At 44.3% G+C, this 24,891-nt stretch overlaps 1 protein-coding gene across 1 annotated transcript; it reads right to left on the reverse strand.

The window, feature by feature from the left end:
* Positions 1–1,715: 1,715 nt before the first annotated feature.
* On the reverse strand, positions 1,716–2,612 carry LOC144697788 (G-protein coupled receptor 15-like). The gene has a single exon (XM_078569784.1). It carries the CDS (start codon positions 2,610–2,612, stop codon positions 1,716–1,718), a length of 897 nt encoding a protein of 298 aa, XP_078425910.1.
* Between the last annotated feature and the right edge of the window lie 22,279 nt (positions 2,613–24,891).

Here is a 24,891-nt window from a genome sequence, read left to right on the forward strand (position 1 = left end):
CGTTACATTGACAGTTTTCCAATCCTCTGGGACTTCTCCGGGATCTAAGGATTCTTGGAAGACCAGTGTGTCCACTATCTCTGCAGCTTTTTCGTTTAATATCCTGGGATGAAACTCATCAGATTCAGGGGGGCAGCAGCCTTTCGGCCCATTAGTTTCATTAGCACTTTTGTCTGGTGATAATGATTGTATTTATTTCCTCCCCTCTCCCCGCCATTTTGCCCTTGATAATTTCATATTTTTGGAATGCTGTTAGTGCCTTTTACCTTGAAGACTGATGCAAAGTATTTATTAAACTCCTCTGCCATTTCCTGGCTCCCCATTATTATTTCCAGAGCCTCATTCTCTAAAGGGCCTAGTTTCACTTTGGCCGTTTCCTATTCCAAGTTCCTCTCGAGCCCTGAGGAGATGTACTTAACCCTGGCACCTGGCAGACAACACAGCCTTCGGGACTCACGCTCACGGATGCAGAGAACAGTATCTATCAACCTAATTAAACTGTTTCCTACCGCTACATTCATTTTTTTCCCACCACTTTAATGTTTCCCTCTACCACGGTGCCGTGGCCAGTTCCCCCATCCTCCCTGCAGCCCGTGCTCTCGTCCACACAGCTTGCAAGAGTCTCGTGACTCTTGAACAATTGCAGGGGCCGAGATTCCTCGAACGCTACCCTCTGGGTCCAGGCAGCTGCCTCACCTGCAGTCACAAACTCCTGTTCCTGATCACAGACCAAATTGGAATTACCTAATCTCATGGGGTGTGACCGACTCCTGGAGTAAAGTGTCCAGTTAGCTGTCCCCCTCCCTGATGTGGCGCAATTTCTGCAGCTCGGATTCCAGCTCCTCAACTCGGATTCGAAATTCCTGGAGCTCTCGAGCACTTAATACAGATGTGCTCTCTTTGAATCAATTTGGTGTCCAGCAGCTCCCATATGCTGCAGCAGCAGCACATCGCCTGCCCTGCGATCAATATTGTATTTTATTTAATTTATTAAACAATTACTCTGGTATCCCTGCTCTTTTCACTTGAAGAATCCCCTGCTCTTTACATTCTATCGGAATTAATTTTGTGGGGTGGAGTGCTGCTGAGAATGAAAAATGAATGATAGAAAGAAAGGAAGGAAAAAGGAAGGAAGGAAGGAGGGGAGGAAGAGAGAAAGAAAGAGAGAAAGAAAGAAAGAGAGAAAGAGAGAAAGAGAGAAAGAAAGAAAGAAAGAAAGAAAGAAAGAAAGAAAGAAAGAAAGAAAGAAAGAAAGAAAGAAAGAAAGAAAGAAAGAAAGAAAGAAAGAAAGAAAGAAAGAAAGAAAGAAAGAAAGAAAGAAAGAATTCACAAACAACAATGGGATAAAATAGTTTTCAGTGGTGTTAATTGAGTGATAAATATTGGGAGAACCCCTCTGGGTTCTCTCTGTGATCGTAACCAGGGGATCATTTGTGTTCCATCTCAGAGGACAGTCGTGGAGTCAGTTCAGAGTTTTATCAGGGAAGACATCACCTCCGGCAGTGCAGCACTCCTTCAGTACAGGAAACCCTGGGCGCTCAGCACTGGAGATAGGCCTTGCACCTCTGGAGTGCGGGGCTTGAGCCTTGGACTTTCCGATTCGGCTGCGAGAGGTAAAGTGGCGCACACTGAACCACTCTAATGGAGAGGAAACAACATGAGAAGGAGACAGAAGATGAACCTTTAAGGGAGGATACAAATATTTTATTGCTCTTTCAGCAGTTAAATGAAGCAGCGAAGGTAGCGAAAGGGCACTTCAGCATATTCTTCAGCTGCTCTCGGAACTTGGCCTGGGTCACTGCATAGATGAAAACATTGGTACAGGAGCTGAGAAGCTGGAGCATGTTGGTCGTCTCTTGAAGGATGAATTGCGGGTCATTGAAATCCAAGCCAGTGAAATATGCCTCACCTGTAATCTGCACGTAGAGGAAATGTCCGACATAGGTGACCCACAGGAGGAGAAAGCTGAGAGAGATGGCGAAGAGCAGGACAATGGACCTTTTACGGTTGTCCATTTCTGGATCTCTGTGACTCCCGGCTTCCCGGAGCCTCCTGCGGGCTCTGCTGGCCGCTAAGATGTGCCTTACGGTCAGTGCATTGAGCAGCAGAATGAGGAGGAACGGGAGGAAGGGGGTTAAGATGCGGTCAAGCCAGTCGTAGGCCTGCCAGACGGGCAGCGTGTAATAAGTGGACTTGATGTTGCAGAACCAGGGCACACCGTCCAGAATATATAAGGGCTGGTAGATGAAGTAGAAAGGGACGTTCTTGGCGCAGCTCAGGGCACTGACCAGTCCTATAACCAGCACCGCAGTTTTCTCGGTGCAGTATCTGGTCTTCAGGCTCTGACAGCAGATGGCCAAGAAACGGTCGATGGTGAAGGCGACCGTCAGCCAGACTGAGCCATCTCGTGTGGCATAGACGAGCACGGTGCTGACAGCGCACCCAGGGGTGGTGGAGAGGACACTCTCACGAAAGTAGATGCCACCGATCTGGTTGAATATGACGGCAGTGATGATCACCAGGAAATCTGTCACCGCTATCGCCACCAGGTAGTAGGTGATGCACCGGGAGAGCCCGCACCGGCCACGGGATAAGATTATGATCGCCACCATGTTGGCTGTGAGAGAGGAAAAGAGAGATATGTTACCGAGCGAACTCCAAACACCAGCTGCTGCCTCATGCAACCTGTTAATAAAAAACCGTCCTCACCCGTGCCTGTGCCACCTTCTGACTCCAACCATTCCAAAGCCGTAACTGCTTGTTTGGCATCTAATTCTGGATAAGTGCATATTTGATGTAATTAAATATTTGTGAGTCAGAAGACATTGCCTTCAGTCCCCACCAAAAACTCTGTTCTCTCACAACTGAGTCCATCCTCCGAGGTTTGAGGCCCTTTACGATTTAGCGACCTGTTTGAGCCAGAGCTGCGCTTCCAAGCATCCTCCTCCCTATGATGATCATCCAGCACCAAGACCGGTTACTTCCACATTTCTAATATCGACCATAATGTTACACACCTCAAAACCTGCCTTAGGTTAGCAGCTGCTCAAGGTTTCCCCATGCCTTTGTAACATCTAGATACCAACAATTGGAATAGTCTCTTGGCGTTCTCCCACTTTGGGTCTTAATCTTGTGATCTTAAACTCATCTGAAGCACTTGGTGGGAATGTTCCTATTTACAGGAAGTCCCAGTCATCCATCACCCCTGTGTTTGCCCACTTACATTGGCTCCCAGCCTGGCAACACCTTGAATTTTGTATCCTCATCCTTTCTTTCACTTCCACCCATAGCCTCGCCATTACTTACACCAGTAACCCCCTGAAATCGTTTTGCTCGCAGCCAATATCTATTCTCTTGTGTACCCCAGAAATTAAATGTTTCACCGGTGGCGAAGGTGCCTTTTGCTGCCGTGGCCTTAATGTCTGGATATCCCTCCCTCAAATCCTTCGCCTTTCTTTCCTTCTACCAGACTATTCTTAAATCCTACTCCTTCGATGAAGCTTTTGGTTATCGGTCCTTATTTCTCCTTATGTAGTAGATATAAAATTTAATTTGTTAAATCTGCTGCGAAGCACCCTCGCCACAGGGTCTGCAGTGGTTGAAGTAAAAAGCTCAAATCTAACTTCTCAAGTATAAACGAGCGATGGGCAATAAATTGTGAACTTGCCAACGACAGTAATAAATAAATATTATATTCTACTGTATAATAATAAATGAAAAATACTACCTCCTTCCAGAGGTGGCACTGCTGATTCCTGCAATTAGTGAGTGTACATTTTATAATCAAAATACATCTAATGTAATTATTGTACTGTAAAGAAACAGTGTAAATCATTGTAATAAAATAAATGCACGACAATTATTTTTAATGTTCTGTGATACGCCATTCTTCCATACAATGTTAAAAACGCTATAATGCATTTTATTACATTGGAATGAAATCTAATTTTTAACAATGTAACGTAATACTGTACATACAATTTCATACATTATACTTCATAATTCAGCAACCCAACAGACGCTGTTTCTATAAACTTGCAACATAGATCATTGAATAATATCTTGTACTGCTACATAATGCAAGTGGAATTAATAAACTATAAGTCACCGTAATGTAGTACAATATCATATATTGCACCTCTATACAGGAACACTGTTGACGTTCCTTAAACTCAAACAACGCTGAATATTAAAAAAAGCCCCTTCTCGAAATCTAAGGCACAAGTGTTCTAGCGACTTACAAGAAAGTAAATAATTAATTTGGGGTCTATAACTTACCCGGGACACCAATAACAGCGAGAACAGGATAGTAAATAGCATAGACAGGTCCATTTGCTGGCCCGTGCATCTCCTTTCAGAAAGTAAAGGAATTCTGCAAGCTGTGAACCTTCGCTCTGAAACGCTTTCAGCTTATACTGGCTGAAACTCTCCAAGGGACAATTAGGTTAAAACATGCACCTTAGTTACAGTTCGGTGAACAAACAGAAGAACTCACGGTTTCATGCCTTCCATTTGTAACATCGGCCAGGTGGATGGTTCCATATCTTTTTGGGCGAGCTGCTGGTTGCCAATTCTGCGGCGCAACTGCCTCTCCTTCTCGCCAAACCATTTCTTGGAGTCTCCATTAAGCAGTCAATAATTGTCGATACGGTTCTGAGATCCGATCTCTAAGCTAAAACCGTTTCTTCCCATCTCTACCATGTTCCCAAATAGTTCGTGTTTTTAAGAGTCAGGTTAGATCATGTGTTTGATTGATCGGTAAGTATTTTAGTTCTTAATCATTTAGGGCAATCAGATCATTAAATTGACTTTTAGCTGAACAATTTGAGAGAGACTGCCCTTGACATCAAGGCAGCATTTGCCTGAGTGTGGCATCAAGGAGCCCTAGCAAAACTGCAATCAGTGGTAATCAGGGGGAAAACTCTCCGCTGGTTGGAGTTATACTTAGCACAAAGGAATGTGGCTGTCGTTGTTGCAGGTCAGTCATTTCAGCTCCAGGACAGTACTGCAGGTGTTCCTCAGGATAGCGTCCAAGGCCCAACCATCTTCAGCTGCTTCATCAATGACCTTCCTTCCATCATAAGGTAAGAAGTGGGGATATTCGCTGATGATTGCACAATATTAAGCGCCATTCACGACTCCTCAGATACTGAAGCAGTCCATGTCCAAATGCAACAAGGCCTGGACAATATCCAGGCTTGGGCTGATAAGTGGCAAATAACAGGTGATGACCATCTCCCACAAGAGAGAATCCAACCATCGTCCCCTTGATGTTCAATAGAATTACCATCACTGAATCCCCCACTATCAACATCCTGGAGGCTACCATTGATCATAAACTGAGCTGAACTAGCCTTATAATTACTATGGCTACAGGAGCAGATCAGAGGCTAGGAATCGTGCGATGAGTAAGTCACCTCTGGAATCCCCAAAGCCTGTCCATCATCTAAAAGGCACAAATCAGGAGTGTGTTGGAATATTCTCCACTTGCCTGGATGGGTGCAGCTCCCACAACACTCAAGAAGGATAGGTGGCATGCAGATTGCAGGTTAATATCAGATCATTCATGGTCTTATTAAATGGCGCAGCAGGCTCGAGGAACTGAATGGCCTACTCCTGCTCCTTTTCGTATGCTCGTATGTTCGTATGGTCCAGTGCAGTCATAAGTGAGACAAGGTCATCAGGACAAGGGCAGTGATTACTGAAACACGGTACAGTGGCCATATCATATTTCAAAGCTGCTCCGCCATTCAGTAATATCGAGGCTGATTTCCAACCTCAACGTCTCATTCCCGCACTCTCCCGATATCCCCTGATTCTTTTAGCATCCAAAAACCTATCGAATATTGCCTTGCATACACACATGAACACCCACTGCTCTCTGAGTTACAGAATGCCACAGATTCACAACAATGGTTCTACTGAAGATCATTTTTCCTTCTCCGTTCTAACGGATGACTCTTTATCCTGAAGCTGTGACCCCGAGTCAAGTGCAAGTAAATGCAGAAAAGTATGAACTGATTCATTTTAGTACTAAAAGCGAAAAGAAGCAATATGTAATCAAGGTTTCAATTGCAAAGGGGGTGCAGGAGTAGAGGAGCCGTTGGGTCTATGTGCATAAATAATTGAATAGCGCAGGGCAGATTGAGAAAACGGTTACTAAATATACAGCATGCCTGGCTTTAGAAATAGGGCATAAAGGATACAAACAAGGAAATTATGGTAAATCTGTGCAAAAGGCTTAGCCTCAGCTGGAGTATTATATGTCGTTTTGGCCATCGTACTTTCGGATGGAAGTGAAGACTTGAGAACGGGTGCAGAAAAGACTCATGGGAATGATTCCAATGAAAATGAATTTCTGTTCCGTGGATGGTTGCCCTCTATGGAGAGGAGAGGATTAAGTGGAGATTTGATAGATTTGTTAGGGGTGTGCAAAATGATGCGGGAAATGGACAATATATATAGGGAAGGATTGAGAATGAAAGGGCTCCGATACAAGGCAATTGGCAAAAGATGCAACGGCGACATGATGGAAATATTTTTCCATGGACTGAGTAATTCACACCTGGAATGCACAGCCTGAGTGTGTGGGGGCAGCACATCCAATCGTGGCTTTCAATAGGGAATTAAATAGTAACCTGAAGAGCAAAACATTGCAGAGCTAGAGAGTAAAGACGGATAGTGGGCCTGGGAGAGTTGCACTTGAAATGGGCTAGCACGGACACAACGGGGTGAATGGCCTCTATCTGAGATATAATCATGCGGCGATTCAGTGATTTAATGATTCTATATATTTTCTACTTGAGAAACAAAAAAAATCCTTAAATAGGAAGCAGGTGAGAAAATGGAAGAACTGAAGGAATGCCTATAACAGGATAAATGGACAGGAAACATGAAATTTACTCTTTCATGGCATGTGGGCGTCGCTAGCAAGGCCAGCATTTGTTGCCTAAGCCTAATTGCCATTGAATTGAGTTGCTTGTTGGGCCATTTGAGAAGGAGGTTAAGAGTCAACCATAGTGCTGTGGCTCTGCCCTGCCCCTGATGCAATGGTGGAATCGACCAATCATGGTGCTGTGACTGATGGAAATTGTTGGGGGGCCGTCGATTCCCAGGGGGAAACGTCGATCGTCTTTGTGAAAAGTGCATTCAACAATGTTTGTGGGTCGTAACCTCTACATAAATGCAGCCAGTTATTAATATAGAACGGCCCTATTTTAAGAGGGAGCACTGTTGAGGGGCGCATGTTCTCACCCAATGCAGCGCGGCCCGTGAACACATGGGGGCCTTTCCCAGCTGCGGTAATTGTGGGAGATGCTGACCTCTATGGAAAGATCATTGCTGGAGTGAATGCAAGCCTAAACTCCCCTCAGCTGCGAACTGCCCAGTTTCTTGGTGCAAGGTGCTGCGGGTTCCCTTGAGCGGAGGGAATCTCTCAGCCGATTGTAGCCCGAACGCTGAAAATCACATGGGATGTTGAAGGTTTATCAACTCAAACGAGGAAACACGGATTCAACAACAAAAGGGTAAGAAACGAATTTGCCGATACCTGAGGAAAAAGGCGGCAATAAATTCACCCTAAATTATAAATCGGCACATTATGAATTTTTCCTGCTAAAAGAAGATGAGAATGTGGAATAATTTCATGAGCGATATTTGAAGTCGAATTGGACAGAAGAGGATATTAAGAATTAAAAGGAGCGAGAAGGAAATGCAGACTTAATTAGCTTAATCGCTTCGTTCTGTAAAATTGTAAGAGTCACTGAGAAGATTTTCATGAACAATATTTTGTACTCCAAATTTCCATGCGCTTTGTATCTCCATGTGTCTGTAATCCCCGCCATGCTCAGGTTTTTGTACAGCTCTCTCCGTGCTCTTTATTACTGTGTGTCTGCAATCCCACCATGTTAAGCTTTTGTACAGCGCCCTCCGGTTTCTGTATCACTGTGTCTCTGCAATCCCACCATGTTCAGGTTTTTGTCCTGCTTTTTCTGTGTTCTGTATTACTGTGTGTCTGCAATCCCACCATGTTCAGGTTTTTGTACAGCGCCCTCCGGATTCTGTATCACTGTGCACCATGTGCAGGTTTTTGTACGGCTCTCTCCCTACTCTGTATCACTGCGCTGTGCGCCGACTCAGTGCACAGTAATACACAGCGGAGTCGCTCACTTGCAGTTTGGAGATATTTAACCGGCTAATTTTCTCGGCAGGTTCGATAGAAGCAGAAATACTTCCCCCGGCAGCATTTTCTTTATTCTCCTCTCCTGAAGCGTGTTTCTGAAGCAGATATTCCGGGGCCTGTCCTGAGGACTGACGGTACCAGTGTACTGTGTACTGACAGATACCTGAATACTCACAGCTTAAAGTAACGGTGTCAGCGGCAGCAGAGGTTTGTAAAGGCGGATTCTGGGATATCCGGAGACTGGAATCTGGAGGGTGAAAAATGGACATTATGTGTTTGTTTCGCTACTGCTGACATGGGAAATTTGTCAATCGCGCGAACAGCTTTGTGTTTTTTTTATCTTGACTTGAATCCTGTTCGAACGCTGCTCACTGTTATTGAAATATGATCAACTGGGGAATGAGGTGATATTTTCTCTTCCATAGCGAATTCCTCCGATCAGGACTTCACTACCTGAATGGGTTTTGGGAACAGATTCAATAGTAACTTTCAAACGGGCGATGGGTCTGTTCTGAAACTGAAACAAATGCAGGACTATGGGGAATATGCATGAGTGGTGAGAACAATTGGATTACACTTTTAACGGGGCAGCACCTACACGATGGGCCGGATGTCATCCTTCCGCGCTGTAATGTTCTATTATGTATATTAGATTTGTTTGTATTTTCCCCGGTGAGAGACAAACCCGAGGGAACTTCTTATTAACAGTGAAACAGTCAGTTTCCAAAAAACTATTTGCCCGACATTATCGCAGATATAACGCATCACTGCGCACAGCAAGATCCAACGGAATGCGATTGCATTCCGTCAGCACTAATCGGGTCAAACAGATAGTGAATATCGATGGTGAAATGTCAACCATTAGCTTCAGTTTAACATTTCTCAGGAGTTTCCATCTGCTCTTGGGTCTATTAGTTTATTTTCTTCGTTCAATCTATGTTTCCCCATTTCTCTTTAATTTGAAATATTTACAGTTATTTTCATTTTATTTCTACATTTACTTTGCACCGTTTGTACTTCTTGCAATCGTGGGAACTTGTCCCAACCTCTCTCAGTTGTCGGTTGGGTTCAGTCTGTTCAGTTTCCGCAGTGGTTTTACTGTTACTCACTGGAAACTGCCTCTTCCGCCTCTCTGACAATTTCAATTCTTTCCGCCTATTGACTGATTCTCTCCGCGTTCTCTGGGCGGAGTTTTCTCTAAGCTTTTCATTGTACTCAATCTGCAGGAGAGGGACCGGTCATTCGGCACAGTGAATTATGTTTTGGGTATGCTCCATACCAGTCTCCCCAACCCGAAATCTAATTGACCATTTCCACCCAGCTCCCTGTGCAGGCCTGTTCAGTTCTCCCTCCAGTATTTTCAGCCTTCCCATAAATCCACCAATAATGTCTGCTCCAATGGCATCAATTCCACATTCTGACGCGTCTTAGCGCACATTGTTCTTCTTCATGTCATTGTTCTGTTAGTGACGATCTGACATTAATGTCCTACTGACCTGGACACACCCACCAATATACAGCTGCAACCCATGCACTCCATTAAACCCGTTCATAATTCAAAAGATTTCTCTGAATTCTCTTCTTGGTTCTCTGTTTTCCAGAGACAAGTGACAAAGCCTTTTCAATCTTTCCAGAGAGATGTGCATTTTTGCTGATTTCTTTTCTCAGAAATTTAAGAAATCAATGCAAAGAATCTTACAAATTGAAGCAGGAATGGCCATAACAACTTTCAAACCTGCTCGGACGTTCAATAATATCATGACTGACCTTCGAAGTAAGCATCACATTCCCATATTCCTAGATTCTTTCAATAACCAAACATCTATGGAACACTGCCTTGAATACATTCATCCACTGAGTATCCGCAGCTCTCTGAGCTATGGAATGCAACAGGTTCAGAACAGTAGCCTGGGGAAACACCCACCAGTATCTGCCATGTTAGCCCGTTGAGAATATGATATGTTCCAATGAGATCAGCTCACATTCCTCGAAACTACTGTTACGAAAGTACAATGAGTTTTTTTCTGGTTTATTGTACAGTATGTTAATGGGTGTAAGTATAGTTGGCTCTGTCTGTGTGATTTTATTGCATTTGGAGTCAAGTATGCTGCAGGCTTGAAATTATCAAAGGAAGCTATATGTGTGGAAATATGCTTGAAATGTTAATACATAAATGTGGATGCTGGCTTAGCATGTACAGTGTGAAGGGAATTTGGGTTTCAAAGGGATGTTAGGCTGTATAAAATTAGTTAGATAAGCAAGGCTAAGGAGTTAGTATTAATTTGCTCCTTAGGGAGCTGACAATATTGGCAACATGAAAGTTTTCATGTTGTGAGGAAGATGCAGTTTTTAAGACATGTGGGACAATAGAATTTACATATTAATGAGAGAGAAACATACATACGGGAGAATGAAAGGCGATATGAGGAGAGGGCCATGTAAGATCTAACATGAGTCTGTGAAACAACCTTCATGAAGCTGCCAGCCATTTTTGCATATGTCTGCTTTGTCAGGTTAGTGATGTTGGGGAAGCCATTTGGAATTCCACTGTCAAGTGTGTGCTACGTTAACTTGCTGGTTCTGTTTTAAATCAAAAATCTATTTGGACTGTTGCCTTAAAGGGGTGTATAACTGGGAGTCAAGTTAATTCAGAATTTTAGGAGTTGTTATAGTCATAAATAACTTGTCATCTCATGTATGTGTTTGGAATATTTTATTTTGTGAATAAATATTCTAATTTAATTTCTTAAAAGTATCTAAAGGTCTTGCTGGACTCATTACCTCAGAATCAGTGCAAATATCGATTGCAAAACCGTTGTGGCAGAGCGATGAAGTTTCCCATGTGGATTTGACCCGCCTGGCACACATCACCTGCCATGTGATAGCATTACTGGGGGCTCTTTGCGGGATGTTGGAAATTCCTTGATTAGTTCGGAGATGGTCAATCTTAAGGCTACCAGTGCCAGAAGAACATTGAATCCAGGAGTTGGTGTGGGGTTTTTAAAGTGGCGAGAGTGTTAAAGTGGCTGTATCCATGGCACACATCATCTGACACGTCATAACACGATGGAATACAGGCTGTCACTCCTTCACCTCTTCTCATAGGATAAACCATTTAACTCAGGAAGCTGCCTGATGAAACTTTGTTCACTTCCTTCAACGCATATAGACCTTTTCTCGATCATGAATCTAAAACTTTACACAACACACAGACTGGAGTCCAGTGCAGTCCTTCCCAATACTTCTGCCAATTGGTTTTTAATATCGAGGATTACTGATTCATCAGCTCAGGTGGCGGTTCGTACATAGGTGGTAAGAAGCAGGAAGTTTCCTTCCTATGTTTGGGCTGGCGCCATGAGACGCCTTGCGGTCTGGAGTTAATATTGAGGATTCCCAGGGCAACTCCCTGTTCACTGTATATCACCGTGCAGCCACTTCTGGGTCTATCCTGCCGGTGGCACAGGACATACACAGGGATAGTGATGGTGCTGTATAAGACATTGTACGTTATGATTCCGTGAGCTTGACTCCGCCAGGTTGTTGCTTGACAAACATATGGGAAAGCTCTCCCAGTTTTAGCACATACCTCCAGATGTTAGTAAGGGGGACACTGCAAGATGGACAGGCCTGGGTTTGCCATCTCATTTCCAAAGCCTAGGCAGATTGCCGGTGGTGTGCCGAGTGATGTGGTCCATGTTCCATCCTTTTCTTTGAGACTTAGTAGCCATTTGATACAAATAAGTAGCTTGCTCGGCCATCATTTCACCAAGTGCTTAAGAGTAAACCACAACGCTTTGTGTCTGACGTCATATGTAGTTTAGACCAGGTAAGAAAAGCAGATTTCTTTCCATTAAGCAGAGTATGGTGCTGGGCAGTTCGAAACAATCGGCAGTAGTTTCATGATCACCATACTAAGAACAGCTTTTAACTCCTGGTGCTTGGATTCCACCAACTGCTGCGGTGGGATTTGAACCAGGGTTAACACACAGAGGATTGACAGGGTGTCTGGGTTACTAGTCTAATGACATTACCAGGAGGCCACCCCTCCCCATGCAGATTCTTTGCCTGGATACTTTGCAACACGTCGCGGTTTGCAGTCACTTACCAGCTGTGACAGTCACCTTTGTCCCGGATCCGTCTACTGAGCCATCTTTCCAAACGGAACCACATCCATATTTATACTGAGCTTTGCAGTAATAGGTGGCCGTGTCTTCAACTCTCACATCCCGAATTTCCAGCGAAAAAATATTTTCTGCTTTGTTTATCGACACAACAAATCTCCCCCCGCTGTGGATCCGGTCCCGTTCTGTCCCGGTCTGGGTTTGTCTGAAGAAATGTCCGTCCTCTAAACGAGAATTACCATAGAAAGCACAGGTGATGGCGAGAGAGTGACACTCCTTCCTGGTCACCGCTGCCGGGGTCTGTACCACTGACTGACTGAAAGAGCCTGGAAATTAAACAAAGAGAGTTTAATTGGCCATCAGAGCCGAACCAAATAACGGGGCTAAAACTCCAGACAGTGTCTGTAATTGGGATGGACTCAGGCAGCTTTATCTTAATTCCACACAATATCGGTTTGTTTCATCGGTAGCCACGGGGTAAGCAGGCACACAGGGTAAAAACAAACTAAATTCCCATCCTTCTGCTTCCTGGAGCTGATAGTTTGTATCACGGGGAGCAGGAGATTGCAGCAATAAAAACAGAAAATGCTGCAGAAATTCAGCAAGTCTGGCAGCGTCTGTGGAGAGAGTAACAACGTTAAAATTTCCAGTCGCTGTGGAGTGGTGTTGTTGCTAGGCTAGTAGTCCAGGGACGCAGGGGAATATCCTGTGGCCCCGCATTCGAGTTTAGCCAAGGCAGATGGTGGAGTCTGAATTGAATAAAAATCTGGAATCAAAAGTCGAATGGGATGACAATAAAATCATTGCCGATTGTTGTAAAAACCCATCAGGTTCACTAACAGCTTTTAGGGAAGAAAATCTGCCAATCTTACCTGGTCTGGCCTACATATGACTCCAGACCCACAGTAATGTGGTTGTCTCTGAAATGCCCGGGTTGCCAATAAATGCTGGCCTTGCCAATAGCGCCCACATCCAAAGAATAAAATAAAAGGTGCTGCCAGAACTGCGGAGTTATTTCCAGCATTTCCTGTTTTTATTTCAGGTTTCCAGCATCCGCAGTATTTTGTTTTTATGTAGGAGACTGCAGCTCTGAACTGCTCAGGGAGACTGCAACTCAGAGCTGGACTGAAATATTTTAGACAGAACAGTTGATTTGCAGAGGACGGTGTCCTGCGGATGATTGATAAGCTGCCCCATTCCCATCTCTCTGCTTGTGTGTTTTCTGAACAAGTGAAAGGTTTAAGAACGGAACCAGCAGTTTCATGTTGCTTCATTGGGCCTGTAAGCCTGGTGTGAAGTCCCCTCTCCCATTTGTCTGATGTACAGTACCCTGCTTAATGGGGCAAGGGAGGTGGATTTGTTTCCGTTAGTGAAATCTGCTGCCCTCATTCTCCCACAGTAATGAGCTGGCAGGTCTGTCCATGTGTGTTTGGCAAATGGTATTTTATGAGAATGGAGTGTGAGAGAATCCCTCTTTCCTCAATTTTATTCTAACTGTCATGAAAAAACAGAAAATGCTGAAAGAACTCGGCAAGTCTGGCAGCATCTGTGAAGTGTGAAACAGAATTAACGTTTCGAGTTTGTAGGACTCTTCTTCAGAGCTGCCTGTGCCAGAAATTATTAAACATCTCCCTGAACTGGTTGGTGGGTCTTCAGTTGAAAGTCTGTTCCAATGGAAGGAGCCTTACACCCGCCTTAGTCCAGCAACTGAGGATCAGATTACAATGTGAGACAGTCCAGTGACTTAGCCAATATTCAGGTGGAAGTACAGAAATACCACAAATAAACTCTCTACTTCATTGAAACAAGTGCTTGCTGTAACCTTCCCCTATGATTTGCATTTAAAATTATGTTTCCAGAAAGCAATGTTTGATTTCCAGGTCTGGATTATTCAGGGTTTCCAGTTGCAATGTTAGAACATGAAGCCACTCTCAGAGGGACAGTTGAAATGGGAGCGGACACTGTGTTTGGGACTTGTTTAAAATATCACATTCACTACCTTGGTGAAATCTGTTAGTTGTGTTTAAACTGTCCTGGATCTAACAACACGTTCTGTTGAAGTGAACCTTGTGAACCGGCCGCGGTCAAATGCTCCTGGAAACTGACAGGGACAAGGACATGAAGCTACTCAGTAATCCAGGCAGGCATGCAAAGGGCAGAAAAGGGCCAAGAAACTCCTTCAGGAGCAGAGGACCTCACACTATTTTGGTCGACTGTTCATCACACAAACATGGCCAATCGTACGTCACTCAAAAGTGGTCGATTGTTTAATCCACCTTTGAGTAGCTCCGGATGGGCTGCCGCTGATCCCTCATGTGAAATCAAAGACATAAACGTCATCTGATTCATCGAATACTAAAATAATAACCTGATAAGGCCTTTTTGCTTCAGACACAAGTTTTGCACCTTAAATATTGTCCAATTTCCTTCTGATTTTGAATGCTACTGGCGTGAAACAGCGCAGAAAAGCGCATGACATAAACATGTTTTGCCTCAGAGCTACCACAAATACAACTTGTATTTTAAAGCACATTCAATACAATGAAAGGTCCCTTCAGCAGGTAGTGACAGTGATCTACGTGAAGCATAAATCCTGAGAGGCCGATGTGGCCGATTACCCGAGTCACCGTCTGCAATGTGGGAACACGGATACATTTTGGTATCATGATTACCAACACTCAGATTGTAGCATTCTCATTTTAAGAGACCACGATTCTTTAAAAGTAAGCGGAAGGAGAAATATTATCTGAATGTTTTTCAATCAGCATTTGTTTGGAAAAAAAAAAACATAATTTCTTCTATCAATAGGTTTAATTTTTCTCCAATTCCATTTATTTTGATATATTTACATTTAGTTTCAATTTATTTCTACATTTGCTCTGTGCAGTTTGCGCTTCTTGCATGGGAACGGAGCAATCGTGGGAACTTGCCCCAAGGTCTCTCAGTTGTCGGTTGGGTTCAGTCTGTTCAGTTTCCGCAGTGGTTTTACTGTTACTCACTGGGAACTGCCTCTTACGGCTCCCTGACAATTTCAATTCTTCCCGCCCATTGATGGATCCTATCCCTAGTTCTCTGGGCGGAGATTTCTCTAAGTTTTACATTGTCCAGGATCTGCAGAAGATGAAAGCGCTAATCGGTTCAACTGAGTTATGGCTGTGTGTACACTCCAGACCAGCCTGTCCCCGCCCGAAATCTATCCGCCCTTTTCCATCCAGTTCTCTGTGCCCCTCTGTCCCGCTCCCCCTCCTGTATTTTCAAGCCTTTCCCCAAATACATCATTACTATTGGCTCCAACCAATCCCAGTGGCAGGAACTTCAAATTCTGGCGCGTCTTTGTTTAAATGTATTTTTCTTAACGCGCTTATTTGTTCTGTTAGTGAGGAGCATACATTTGATGGCCCATTGCTCTGGACACACCCACAAATAACCGGCTGCTCAAAATTATCCCCAATGAACTCATTGATAATTTAAAAGATTTGCCCGAATTCTCCTCGGGGTTCTATGTTTTCCAGAGGATAGAGGCCCAGCCTGCTCACCCTCTCCCGAGAGATGTCGATTGTTGCTTACTTCTTTTCTCAAACGCGGAAGAAATCATAGCAGATAACATAAGAAATAGAAGCTGGAGCCACAATGACACCTTTCAAACCTGCTCTGCTATTCAATAATTTCCTGGCTGATCTCCTTCTTCAACATCACATTACCACACTGTCCCCATATCCCTTGATTCTATCAGAGACAAAAACATTTATCGAACACTGCCTTGAATACACTCATCACTGAGTGTAATCTTAACTGTGACCCCTAGTTATAGACTGCACAGCCTGGAGAAACACCAACCCAGAATCTGCCTGTCAAGTCCCTTAAGAATATTTTATGTTCCAATGATATCAGCTGTTATTCCTATAAGCTCTCAGTAATATATGCTTTGACTACTTAATCTCTTCTCCTAGGACACTCCCTTTAACTCAGGAACCAGTCTGACGAATCTTTGTTCGCTTCCTTCAAAGCACTTAGTTCCTTTCTTAACACCGAGTGCAAAACTTTACACAGCATGCAGACTGGAGTCCATTACAGTCCTTGCTGCTCTCAATGCTTCTTCCAATTAATGCTCAATAAGGGGGAGAACTGATTCATCAGCTGAACTGGAGATAGATGGTAATCATAAGGAGGTTTCCTTGCCCATCCCTGATGCCATGAGACTTCATGGGGCATGGATTCAATATTGAGGACTCCCAGGGGCAACTCGCTGCAGACTGTATATCAGCACGCCGCTACCTCTGGTCTGTCCTGCCGGTGGCACAGGGCATACACAGGGATAGTGAAGGTGGTGTATAAGACATTGTCAGTAAGTTAAGTTAAGTGAGTATGACTCTGTCAGGCCGTTGCTTGATAAACCTCCCAATTTTGGCACATGCCTCCAGAGTTAGGAGGACTTTGCAGGGTCGACAGGGCAGGGTTTAGCCATGGTCATATTGGGTACCTGGGTCGATCGCAGGTGCTATGCCGAGTGGTGGGTCCAGGTTTCATTCCTTTTTATTTCAGGCTTCGCAGCGATTTCATTCATCTGAGTGACTAGGCCAACATTTCAAGGAGCATTAAAGAGTAATCCACGTTGCTTTGTGTCTGGAGTCGCATGTAGGTTAGGCCAGGTCTAACGGAAGATATTATTTCCTAAAGGGCATCAGTGAATCAGACATCTTGCAGAAATGGTTTTCTGATCACTAGTTTAAATTTCAGTTGTTTATATTATTAGATTTTTAATTCCACGCGTTGCTGTTGGTGGGATTCGAAGCAATTTTCTCAGCTCATGGGCCTTGGCCTCTGGATTACGAGTCCATTGACATTACAACTAGACCACCCCCTCCCTAATGTGAACATTAACCTGGATAGACTGTAACACATGGCGGTTTGGTGTCACTTACCGGCAGTGACAGTCAACACCGTCCCGGATCCGTCTTCATAAACATCGTTCGAAACGGTGCTCCAACACTTATATCTGTACTGAGCTTTACAGTAATAGGTGGCGGTGTCTTCAGCTCTCAAATCTTGAATTTCCAGCGAAAAGGTTTTTTCTGTTTTATTCACGGACACAACAAATCTCTCCCCGCTGGAGATCCGCTCCCACTCTGCCCCGGTCTGGGGTTGTCTGAAGAAATGTCCGTTCACTAAACTATGAGAATTACCAGAGAAAACACAGGTGATGGTGAGAGACTGACACTCCTTCCTGGTCACCGCTGCCGGGGTCTGTGTCACTGAGTGAATGAAATGGCCTGGAAATTAAACAGAGAAAGTGTAATGGATATTCAGAGCCGAACCACAGAACGGGGTTAAAACCCCAGGCAGTGTCTGTAATTGGGATGGACTCGGGCAGCTTTATATTAAATCCACACGATGTCGGTTCGTTTCACCGGTACTCACGGGGTAAACAGACACACAGGTGAAAACAAGGAGGATTCCCTTCGTTTTGGTGCCTGGAGCTGAGGGTTTATATGACGGGAAGCTGGAGACTGCAGCCCTGGGCTGCTCTGGGATACCGGACCTCAGAGCTGGACTGAAATACCTTCGGGGCTAGAGTTTCGTTGCAGAGTGGGGTGTCCCACGGAGCATTGACGGGCCACACGGTTCCCATCTCTCTGGGTTGTGTTATGTGATTAAGTGACAGGTTTAAAAACGGAACCTGCAGTTTCATGTTGCTTCATTCGGCCTGTAAGCCTGATGTGATGTACGCTCTCCGATTTGTCTGACGTACAGTGCCGTAGTAATGGGGCAAGGGAGGTGGAGTTGTTTCCATTAGTGACGTCTGCCTCCTTCATTCACCCACAGTAATGAGCTGGCAGGTCTGCCCATGTGTGTTTGGCAAATGGTACATTATGAGAGTTGGGTGTGAGAGAATCCCTCCTTCCCCAATGTTATTCTAACTGTCATGAAAAAACAGATAATGCTGGAAAGAACTCGGCAAGTCTGGCAGCATCTGTGAAGAGTGAAACAGAATTAACGTTTCGAGTTTGGATGACTCTTGTTCAGAGCTGCCTGTGCCGGAAATTATTAAACATCTCCCTGAACGGGCTGGTGGATCTTCAGTTGAAAGTCTGTTCCAAGGGAAGGAGCCTTACACCCGCCTTAGTCCAGCAACTGAGGATCAGATTACAATGTGAGACAGTCCAGTGACTTAGCCAATATTCAGGTGGAAGTACAGAAATACCACAAAGAATAAACTCTCCACTTCATTGAAACAAGTGCATGCTGTAACCTTCCCCTATGACTTGCATTTAAAATGATGTTTCCAGAAAGCAATGTTTGATTTCCAGGTCTGGATTATTCAGAGTTTCCAGTTGCAATGTTAGAACATGAAGCCACTCTAGGAGGGACAGTTGAAATGGGAGCGGACACTGTGTTTGGGACTTGTTTAAAATATCACACTCACTACCTTGTTGAAATCTGTTAGTTGTGTTTAAACTGTCCTGGATCTAACAACACGTTCTGTTGAAGTGAACCTTGTGAACCGGCCGCGGTCAGATGCTCCTGGAAACTGACAGGGACAAGGACATGAAGCTACTCAGTAATCCAGGCAGGCATGCAAAGGGCAGAAAAGGGCCAAGAAACTCCTTCAGGAGCAGAGGACCTCACACTATTTTGGTGGACTGTTCATCACACAAACATGGCTGATCGTACGTCACTCAAAAGTGGTCGATTGTTATTCGACCTTTGAGTAGCTCCGGATGGGCTGCCGCTGATCCCCAATGTGCAATCAAAGACATAAACATCATCTGATTCATCGAATACTAAAATAAAAACCTGAAAAGCCTTTTTGCTTCATCTACAAGTTTTGCACATTAAATATTGTCCAATTTCCTTCTGATTTTGAATGCTACTGGCGTGAAACAGCGCATCACATAAACATGCTTTGCCTCAGAGCTCCCACAAATACAACTTGTATTTTAAAGCACATTTATTACAATGAAAGGTCCCTTCAGCGGGTAGTGACAGTGATCTTCGTGAAGCATGAATCCTGAGAGGCCGATGTGGCCGATCACCCGAGTCACCGTCTGCAATGTGGGAACACGGATACATTTTGGCATCATAATTACCAACACTCAGATTGTAGCAGTTTAATTTTAAAAGACCACGATTCTTTAAAAGTAACCGGAAGGAGCAATATTATCTGAATGTTTTTCAATCAGCATTTGTTTGGAAAAAAAAACATAATTTCTTCTATCAATAGGTTTAATTTTTCTCCAATTCCATTTATTTTGATATATTTACATTTAGTTTCAATTTATTTCTACATTTGCTCCGTGCAGTTTGCGTTTCTTGCATGGGAACGGAGGAATCGTGGGAACTTGCCCCAAGGCCTCTCAGTTGTCGGTTGAGTTCAGTCTGTTCAGTTTCCGCAGTGGTTTTACTGTTACTCACTGGGAACTGCCTCTTACGGCTCCCTGACAATTTCAATTCTTCCCGCCCATTGATGGATCCTATCCCTAGTTCTCTGGGCAGAGATTTCTCTAAGTTTTACATTGTCCAGGATCTGCAGAAGATGAAAGCGCTAATCGGTTCAACTGAGTCATGGCTGTGTGTACACTCCAGACCAGCCTGTCCCCGCCCGAAATCTAACCGCCCTTTTCCATCCAGCTCCCTGTGCCCTTCTGTGCCTCTCTCCCTCATGTATTTTCAAGCCTTTCCCCAAATACATCTTTACTATCGGCTCCAACCAATCCCGGTGGCAGCAACTTTCAAATTCTGTCGCGTCTTTGTTTAAATGTATTTTTCTTAACGCGCTTATTCTGTTAGTGAGGAGCATACATTTGATGGCCCATTGCTCTGGACACACCCACAAATAACATGTAGCTCAACATCCACCCCAATGAACCCATTCATAATTTAAACGATTTTCCCGAGTTCTCCTCGGGGTTCTATGTTTTCCAGAGGATAGAGGCCCAGCCTGCTCACCCTCTCCCGAGAGATGTCGATTGTTGCTTATTTCTTTTCTCAAAAGCGGAAGACATCATAGCAGATAACATAAGAAACAGAAGCTGGAGCCACCATGACACCTTTCAAACCTGCTCTGCCATTCAATAATTTCCTGGCTGATCTCCTTCTTCGACATCACATTCCCACACTGTCCCCATATCCCTTGATTCTATCAGAGACAAAAACATTTATCGAACACTGCCTTGAATACACTCACCACTGAGTGTAATCTTAACTGTGACCCCTAGTTATAGACTGCACAGCCTGGAGAAACACCAACCCAGAATCTGCCTGTCAAGTCCCTTAAGAATATTTTATGTTCCAATGATATCAGCTGTTATTCCTCTAAACTCTCAGTAATATATGCTTTGACTACTTAATCTCTTCTCCTAGGACACTCCCTTTAACTCAGGAAGCAGTCTGACGAATCTTTGTTCGCTTCCTTCAAAGCGTGTAGTTCCTTTCTTAACACCGAGTGCAAAACTTTACACAGCATGCGGACTGGAGTCCATTACAGTCCTTGCCGCTCTCAATACTTCTTCCAATTGATGCTCAATAAGGGGGAGAACTGATTCATCAGCTGATCTGGAGATAGATGGTAATCAGCAGGAGGTTTCCTTGTCCATATTTGCCCTGATGCCATGAGACTTCATGGGGCCTGCATTCAATGTTGAGGACTCCCAGGGGCAACTCGCTGCAGACTGTATATCACCGCGCTGCTACCTCTGGTCTGTTCTGCCGGTGGCACAGGACACACACAGGGATAGTGAAGGTGGTGTATAAGACATTGTCAGTAAGTTATGATTCCGTGAGTATGACTCTGTCAGGCTGTTTCTTGATAAACCTCCCAATTTAGGCACATGCCTCCAGAGTTAGGAGGACTTTGCAAGGTCGACAGGGCAGGGTTTAGCCATGGTCATATTGGGTACCTGGGTCGATCGCAGGTGCTATGCCGACTGGTGGGTCCAGATTTCATTCCTTTTTATTTCAGGCTTCGTAGCGATTTCATTCATCTGAGTGACTAGGCCAACATTTCAAGGAGCATTAAAGAGTAAACCACGTTGCTTTGTGTCTGAAGTCGCATGTAGTTTAGGCCAGGTTTAAACGGAAGATATCATTCCCTAAAGGGCATCAGTGAATCAGACATCTTGCAGAAATGGTTTTCTGATCACTAGTTTAAATTCCAGTTGTTTATATTATTAGATTTTTAATTCCACGCGTTGCTGTTGGTGGGATTTGAAGCAATTTTCTCAGCTCATGGGCCTTGGCCTCTGGATTACGAGTCCAATGACATTACAACTAGACCACCCCTTCCTAATGTGAACATTAAACTGGATAGACTGTAACACATGGCGGTTTGGTGTCACTTACCGGCAGTGACAGTCAACACCGTCCCGGATCCGTCTTCATAAACATCGTTCGAAACGGTGCTCCAACACTTATATCTGTACTGAGCTTTACAGTAATAGTTGGCGGTGTCTTCAGCTCTCAAATCTCGAATTTCCAGCGAAAAGGTTTTTTCTGTTTTATTCACCGACACAACAAATCTCTCCCCGCTGGAGATCCGCTCCCACTCTGCCCCGGTCTGGGGTTGTCTGAAGAAATGTCCGTTCACTAAACTATGAGAATTACCAGAGAAAACACAGGTGATGGTGAGAGACTGACACTCCTTCCTGGTCACCGCTGCCGGGGTCTGTGTCACTGAGTGAATGAAATGGCCTGGAAATTAAACAGAGAAAGCTTAATGGATTTTCAGAGCCGAACCACAGAACGGGGTTAAAACCCCAGGCAGTGTCTGTAATTGGGATGGACTCGGGCAGCTTTATATTAAATCCACACGATGTCGGTTCGTTTCACCGGTACTCACGGGGTAAACAGACACACAGGTGAAAACAAGGAGGATTCCCTTCGTTCTGGTGCCTGGAGCTGAGGGTTTATATGACGGGAAGCTGGAGACTGCAGCCCTGGGCTGCTCTGGGATACCGGACCTCAGAGCTGGACTGAAATACCTTCGGGGCTAGAGTTTCTTTGCAGAGGGCGGTGTCCCACGGAGCATTGACGGGCCACACGGTTCCCATCTCTCTGGGTTGTGTTATGTGATTAAGTGACAGGTTTAAAAACGGAACCTGCAGTTTCATGTTGCTTCATTCGGCCTGTAAGCCTGATGTGAAGTCGCCTCTCCGATTTGTCTGATGTACAGTGCCCTAGTAATGGGGCAAGGGAGGTGGAGTTGTTTCCATTAGTGAAGTCTGCCTCCTTCATTCTCCCACAGTAATGAGCTGGCAGGTCTGCCCATGTGTGTTTGGCAAACGGTACATTATGAGAGTTGGGTGTGAGAGAATCCCTCTTTCCCCAATGTTATTCTAACTGTCATGAAAAAACAGATAATGCTGGAAAGAACTCGGCAAGTCTGGCAGCATCTGTGAAGAGTGAAACAGAATTAACGTTTCGAGTTTGGATGACTCTTCTTCAGAGCTACCTGTGCTGGAAATTATTAAACATCTCCCTGAACGGGCTGGTGGATCATCAGTTGAAAGCCTGTTCAATGGGAAGGAACCTTACACCCGCCTTAATCCAGCAACTGAAAACCTGGTTGCATTAGAAGGCAGCCCAGTGACTTTGCCAAAACTGAGGCAGAAGTACATAATGACCGGAAAGAATAAAGTGTCCACATCATTGAAAGAAATGCGTGCTGCACTCCTTCCTCTGTGATTTGCATTTGAAATAACGTTTCCAGTAAGCAATGTTTGATTTCCTAGTCTGGATAATTGAGAGTTTCCAGTTGCAGTGTTAGAACATGAAGCCACACTCAGAGGGACAGTTGAAATGGGAGCGGACACTGTGTTTGGGACTTGTTTAATGTATCGCATTCACTACCTTGGTGAAATCTGTTAGTTGTGTTTAAACTGTCCTGGATCTAACAACACGTTCTGTTGAAGTGAACCTTGTGAACCGGCCGCGGTCAAATGCTCCTGGAAACTGACGGGGTCAAGGACATGGAGCTGCTCAGTAATCCAGGCAGGCATGCAAAGGGCAGAAAAGGGCCAAGAAACTCCTTCAGGAGCAGAGGACCTCACACTATTTTGGTCGACTGTACATCACACAAACATGGCCGATCATACGTCACTCAAAAGTGGTCGATTGTTTAATCCACCTTTGAGTAGCTCCGGATGGGCTGCCGCTGATCCCTAATTTGAAATCAAAGACATAAACGTCATCTGATTCATCGAATACTAAAATAAAAACCTGACAAGGCCTTTTTGCTTCAGACACAAGTTTTGCACCTTAAATATTGTCCAATTTCCTTCTGATTTTGAATGCTACTGGCATGAAACAGCGCAGAAAAGCGCATGACATAAACATGTTTTGCCTCAGAGCTACCACAAATACAACTTGTATTTTAAAGCACATTCAATACAATGAAAGGTCCCTTCAACAGGTAGTGACAGTGATCTATGTGAATCATGAATCCTGAGAGGCCGATGTGGCCGATCACCCGAGTCACCGTCTGCAATGTGGGAACACGGATACATTTTGGCATCATGATCACCAACATTCAGATTGTAGCGGTCTCATTTTAAGAGGCCACGATTCTTTAAAAGCAACCGGAAGGAGAAATATTATCTGAATGTTTTTCAATCAGCATTTGTTTGGAAAAAAACATAATTTCTTCTATCAATAGGTTTAATTTTTCTCCAATTCCATTTACTTTGATAAATTTACATTTAGTTTCATTTTATTTCTCCGTTTCCTTTCTGCAGTTTGGGCTTCTTGCATGGGAACGTAGCAATCGTGGGAACTTGTCCCAAGGCCTCTCAGTTGTCTGTTGGGGTCAGTCTGTTCAGTTTCCGCAGTGGTTTTACTGTTACTCACTGGGAACTGCCTCTTCCCCCTCTCTGACAATTTCAATTTTTTTCCGCCCATTTACTGGTTGAAGTTATCTGAAAGTTTTACTTTACACAATATCTGCCAGAAGAGGAATAATCCATACTGCTCAAAAGATTTACGCCTGTGTATTTACTGCGGACCAGCCCCCATCCGCCCGAAATCTAATTGACCATTTCCAGTCAACTCCCTGAGTCAGTCTGTCCGCTCTCCCTCCTGTATTTTCAAGTCTTCCCATAAATGTATCACTACTCTCTGCTCCAACTACTCCCTGCGGCAGCAAGTTCCACATTCTGACCTGCCTGTTTTTACACTTCTTCTTCTTAATGTCATTATTTGTTCTGTCAGTGACTGTCTTATTCTAATGGCGCTAGGCTCACCCACAAATAAGCAGCTATTCCACAAATACCCCAATGAACCCTTTCGTTATTTAAACGATTTCCATGAATTCTCCTCCTCTTTCCCTGTTCTCCAGAGACAAGAGGCCCTGCCTGTTCCATCTCTCCACAGAGATGTAGATTATTCCTGATTTCTTTTCTCAGAAGTGTAACAGATCAAAGCAGGTAATGTAACAAACAGAAGCAGGAGCCACCATATTACCTTTCAAACCTTTTCCGCCATTCAACAATATCCTGACTCATCTCTTATCTCAACATCACTTTGCCGCAATGTCCCCATATCCCTGGATTCTTTTAGCATCCCGAAATCCATTGAAGACTACCTTTAATACACTCA

This window comes from Cetorhinus maximus, chromosome 23 (assembly GCF_964194155.1).
Source record: "Cetorhinus maximus chromosome 23, sCetMax3.hap1.1, whole genome shotgun sequence".
Taxonomy (NCBI): domain Eukaryota; kingdom Metazoa; phylum Chordata; class Chondrichthyes; order Lamniformes; family Cetorhinidae; genus Cetorhinus; species Cetorhinus maximus.

Excerpts from the sequence above, each read along its gene's own strand:
- LOC144697788 (XM_078569784.1), bottom strand. The coding sequence starts at position 2,612 with ATGGTGGCGATCATAATCTTATCCCGTGGCCGGTGCGGGCTCTCCCGG.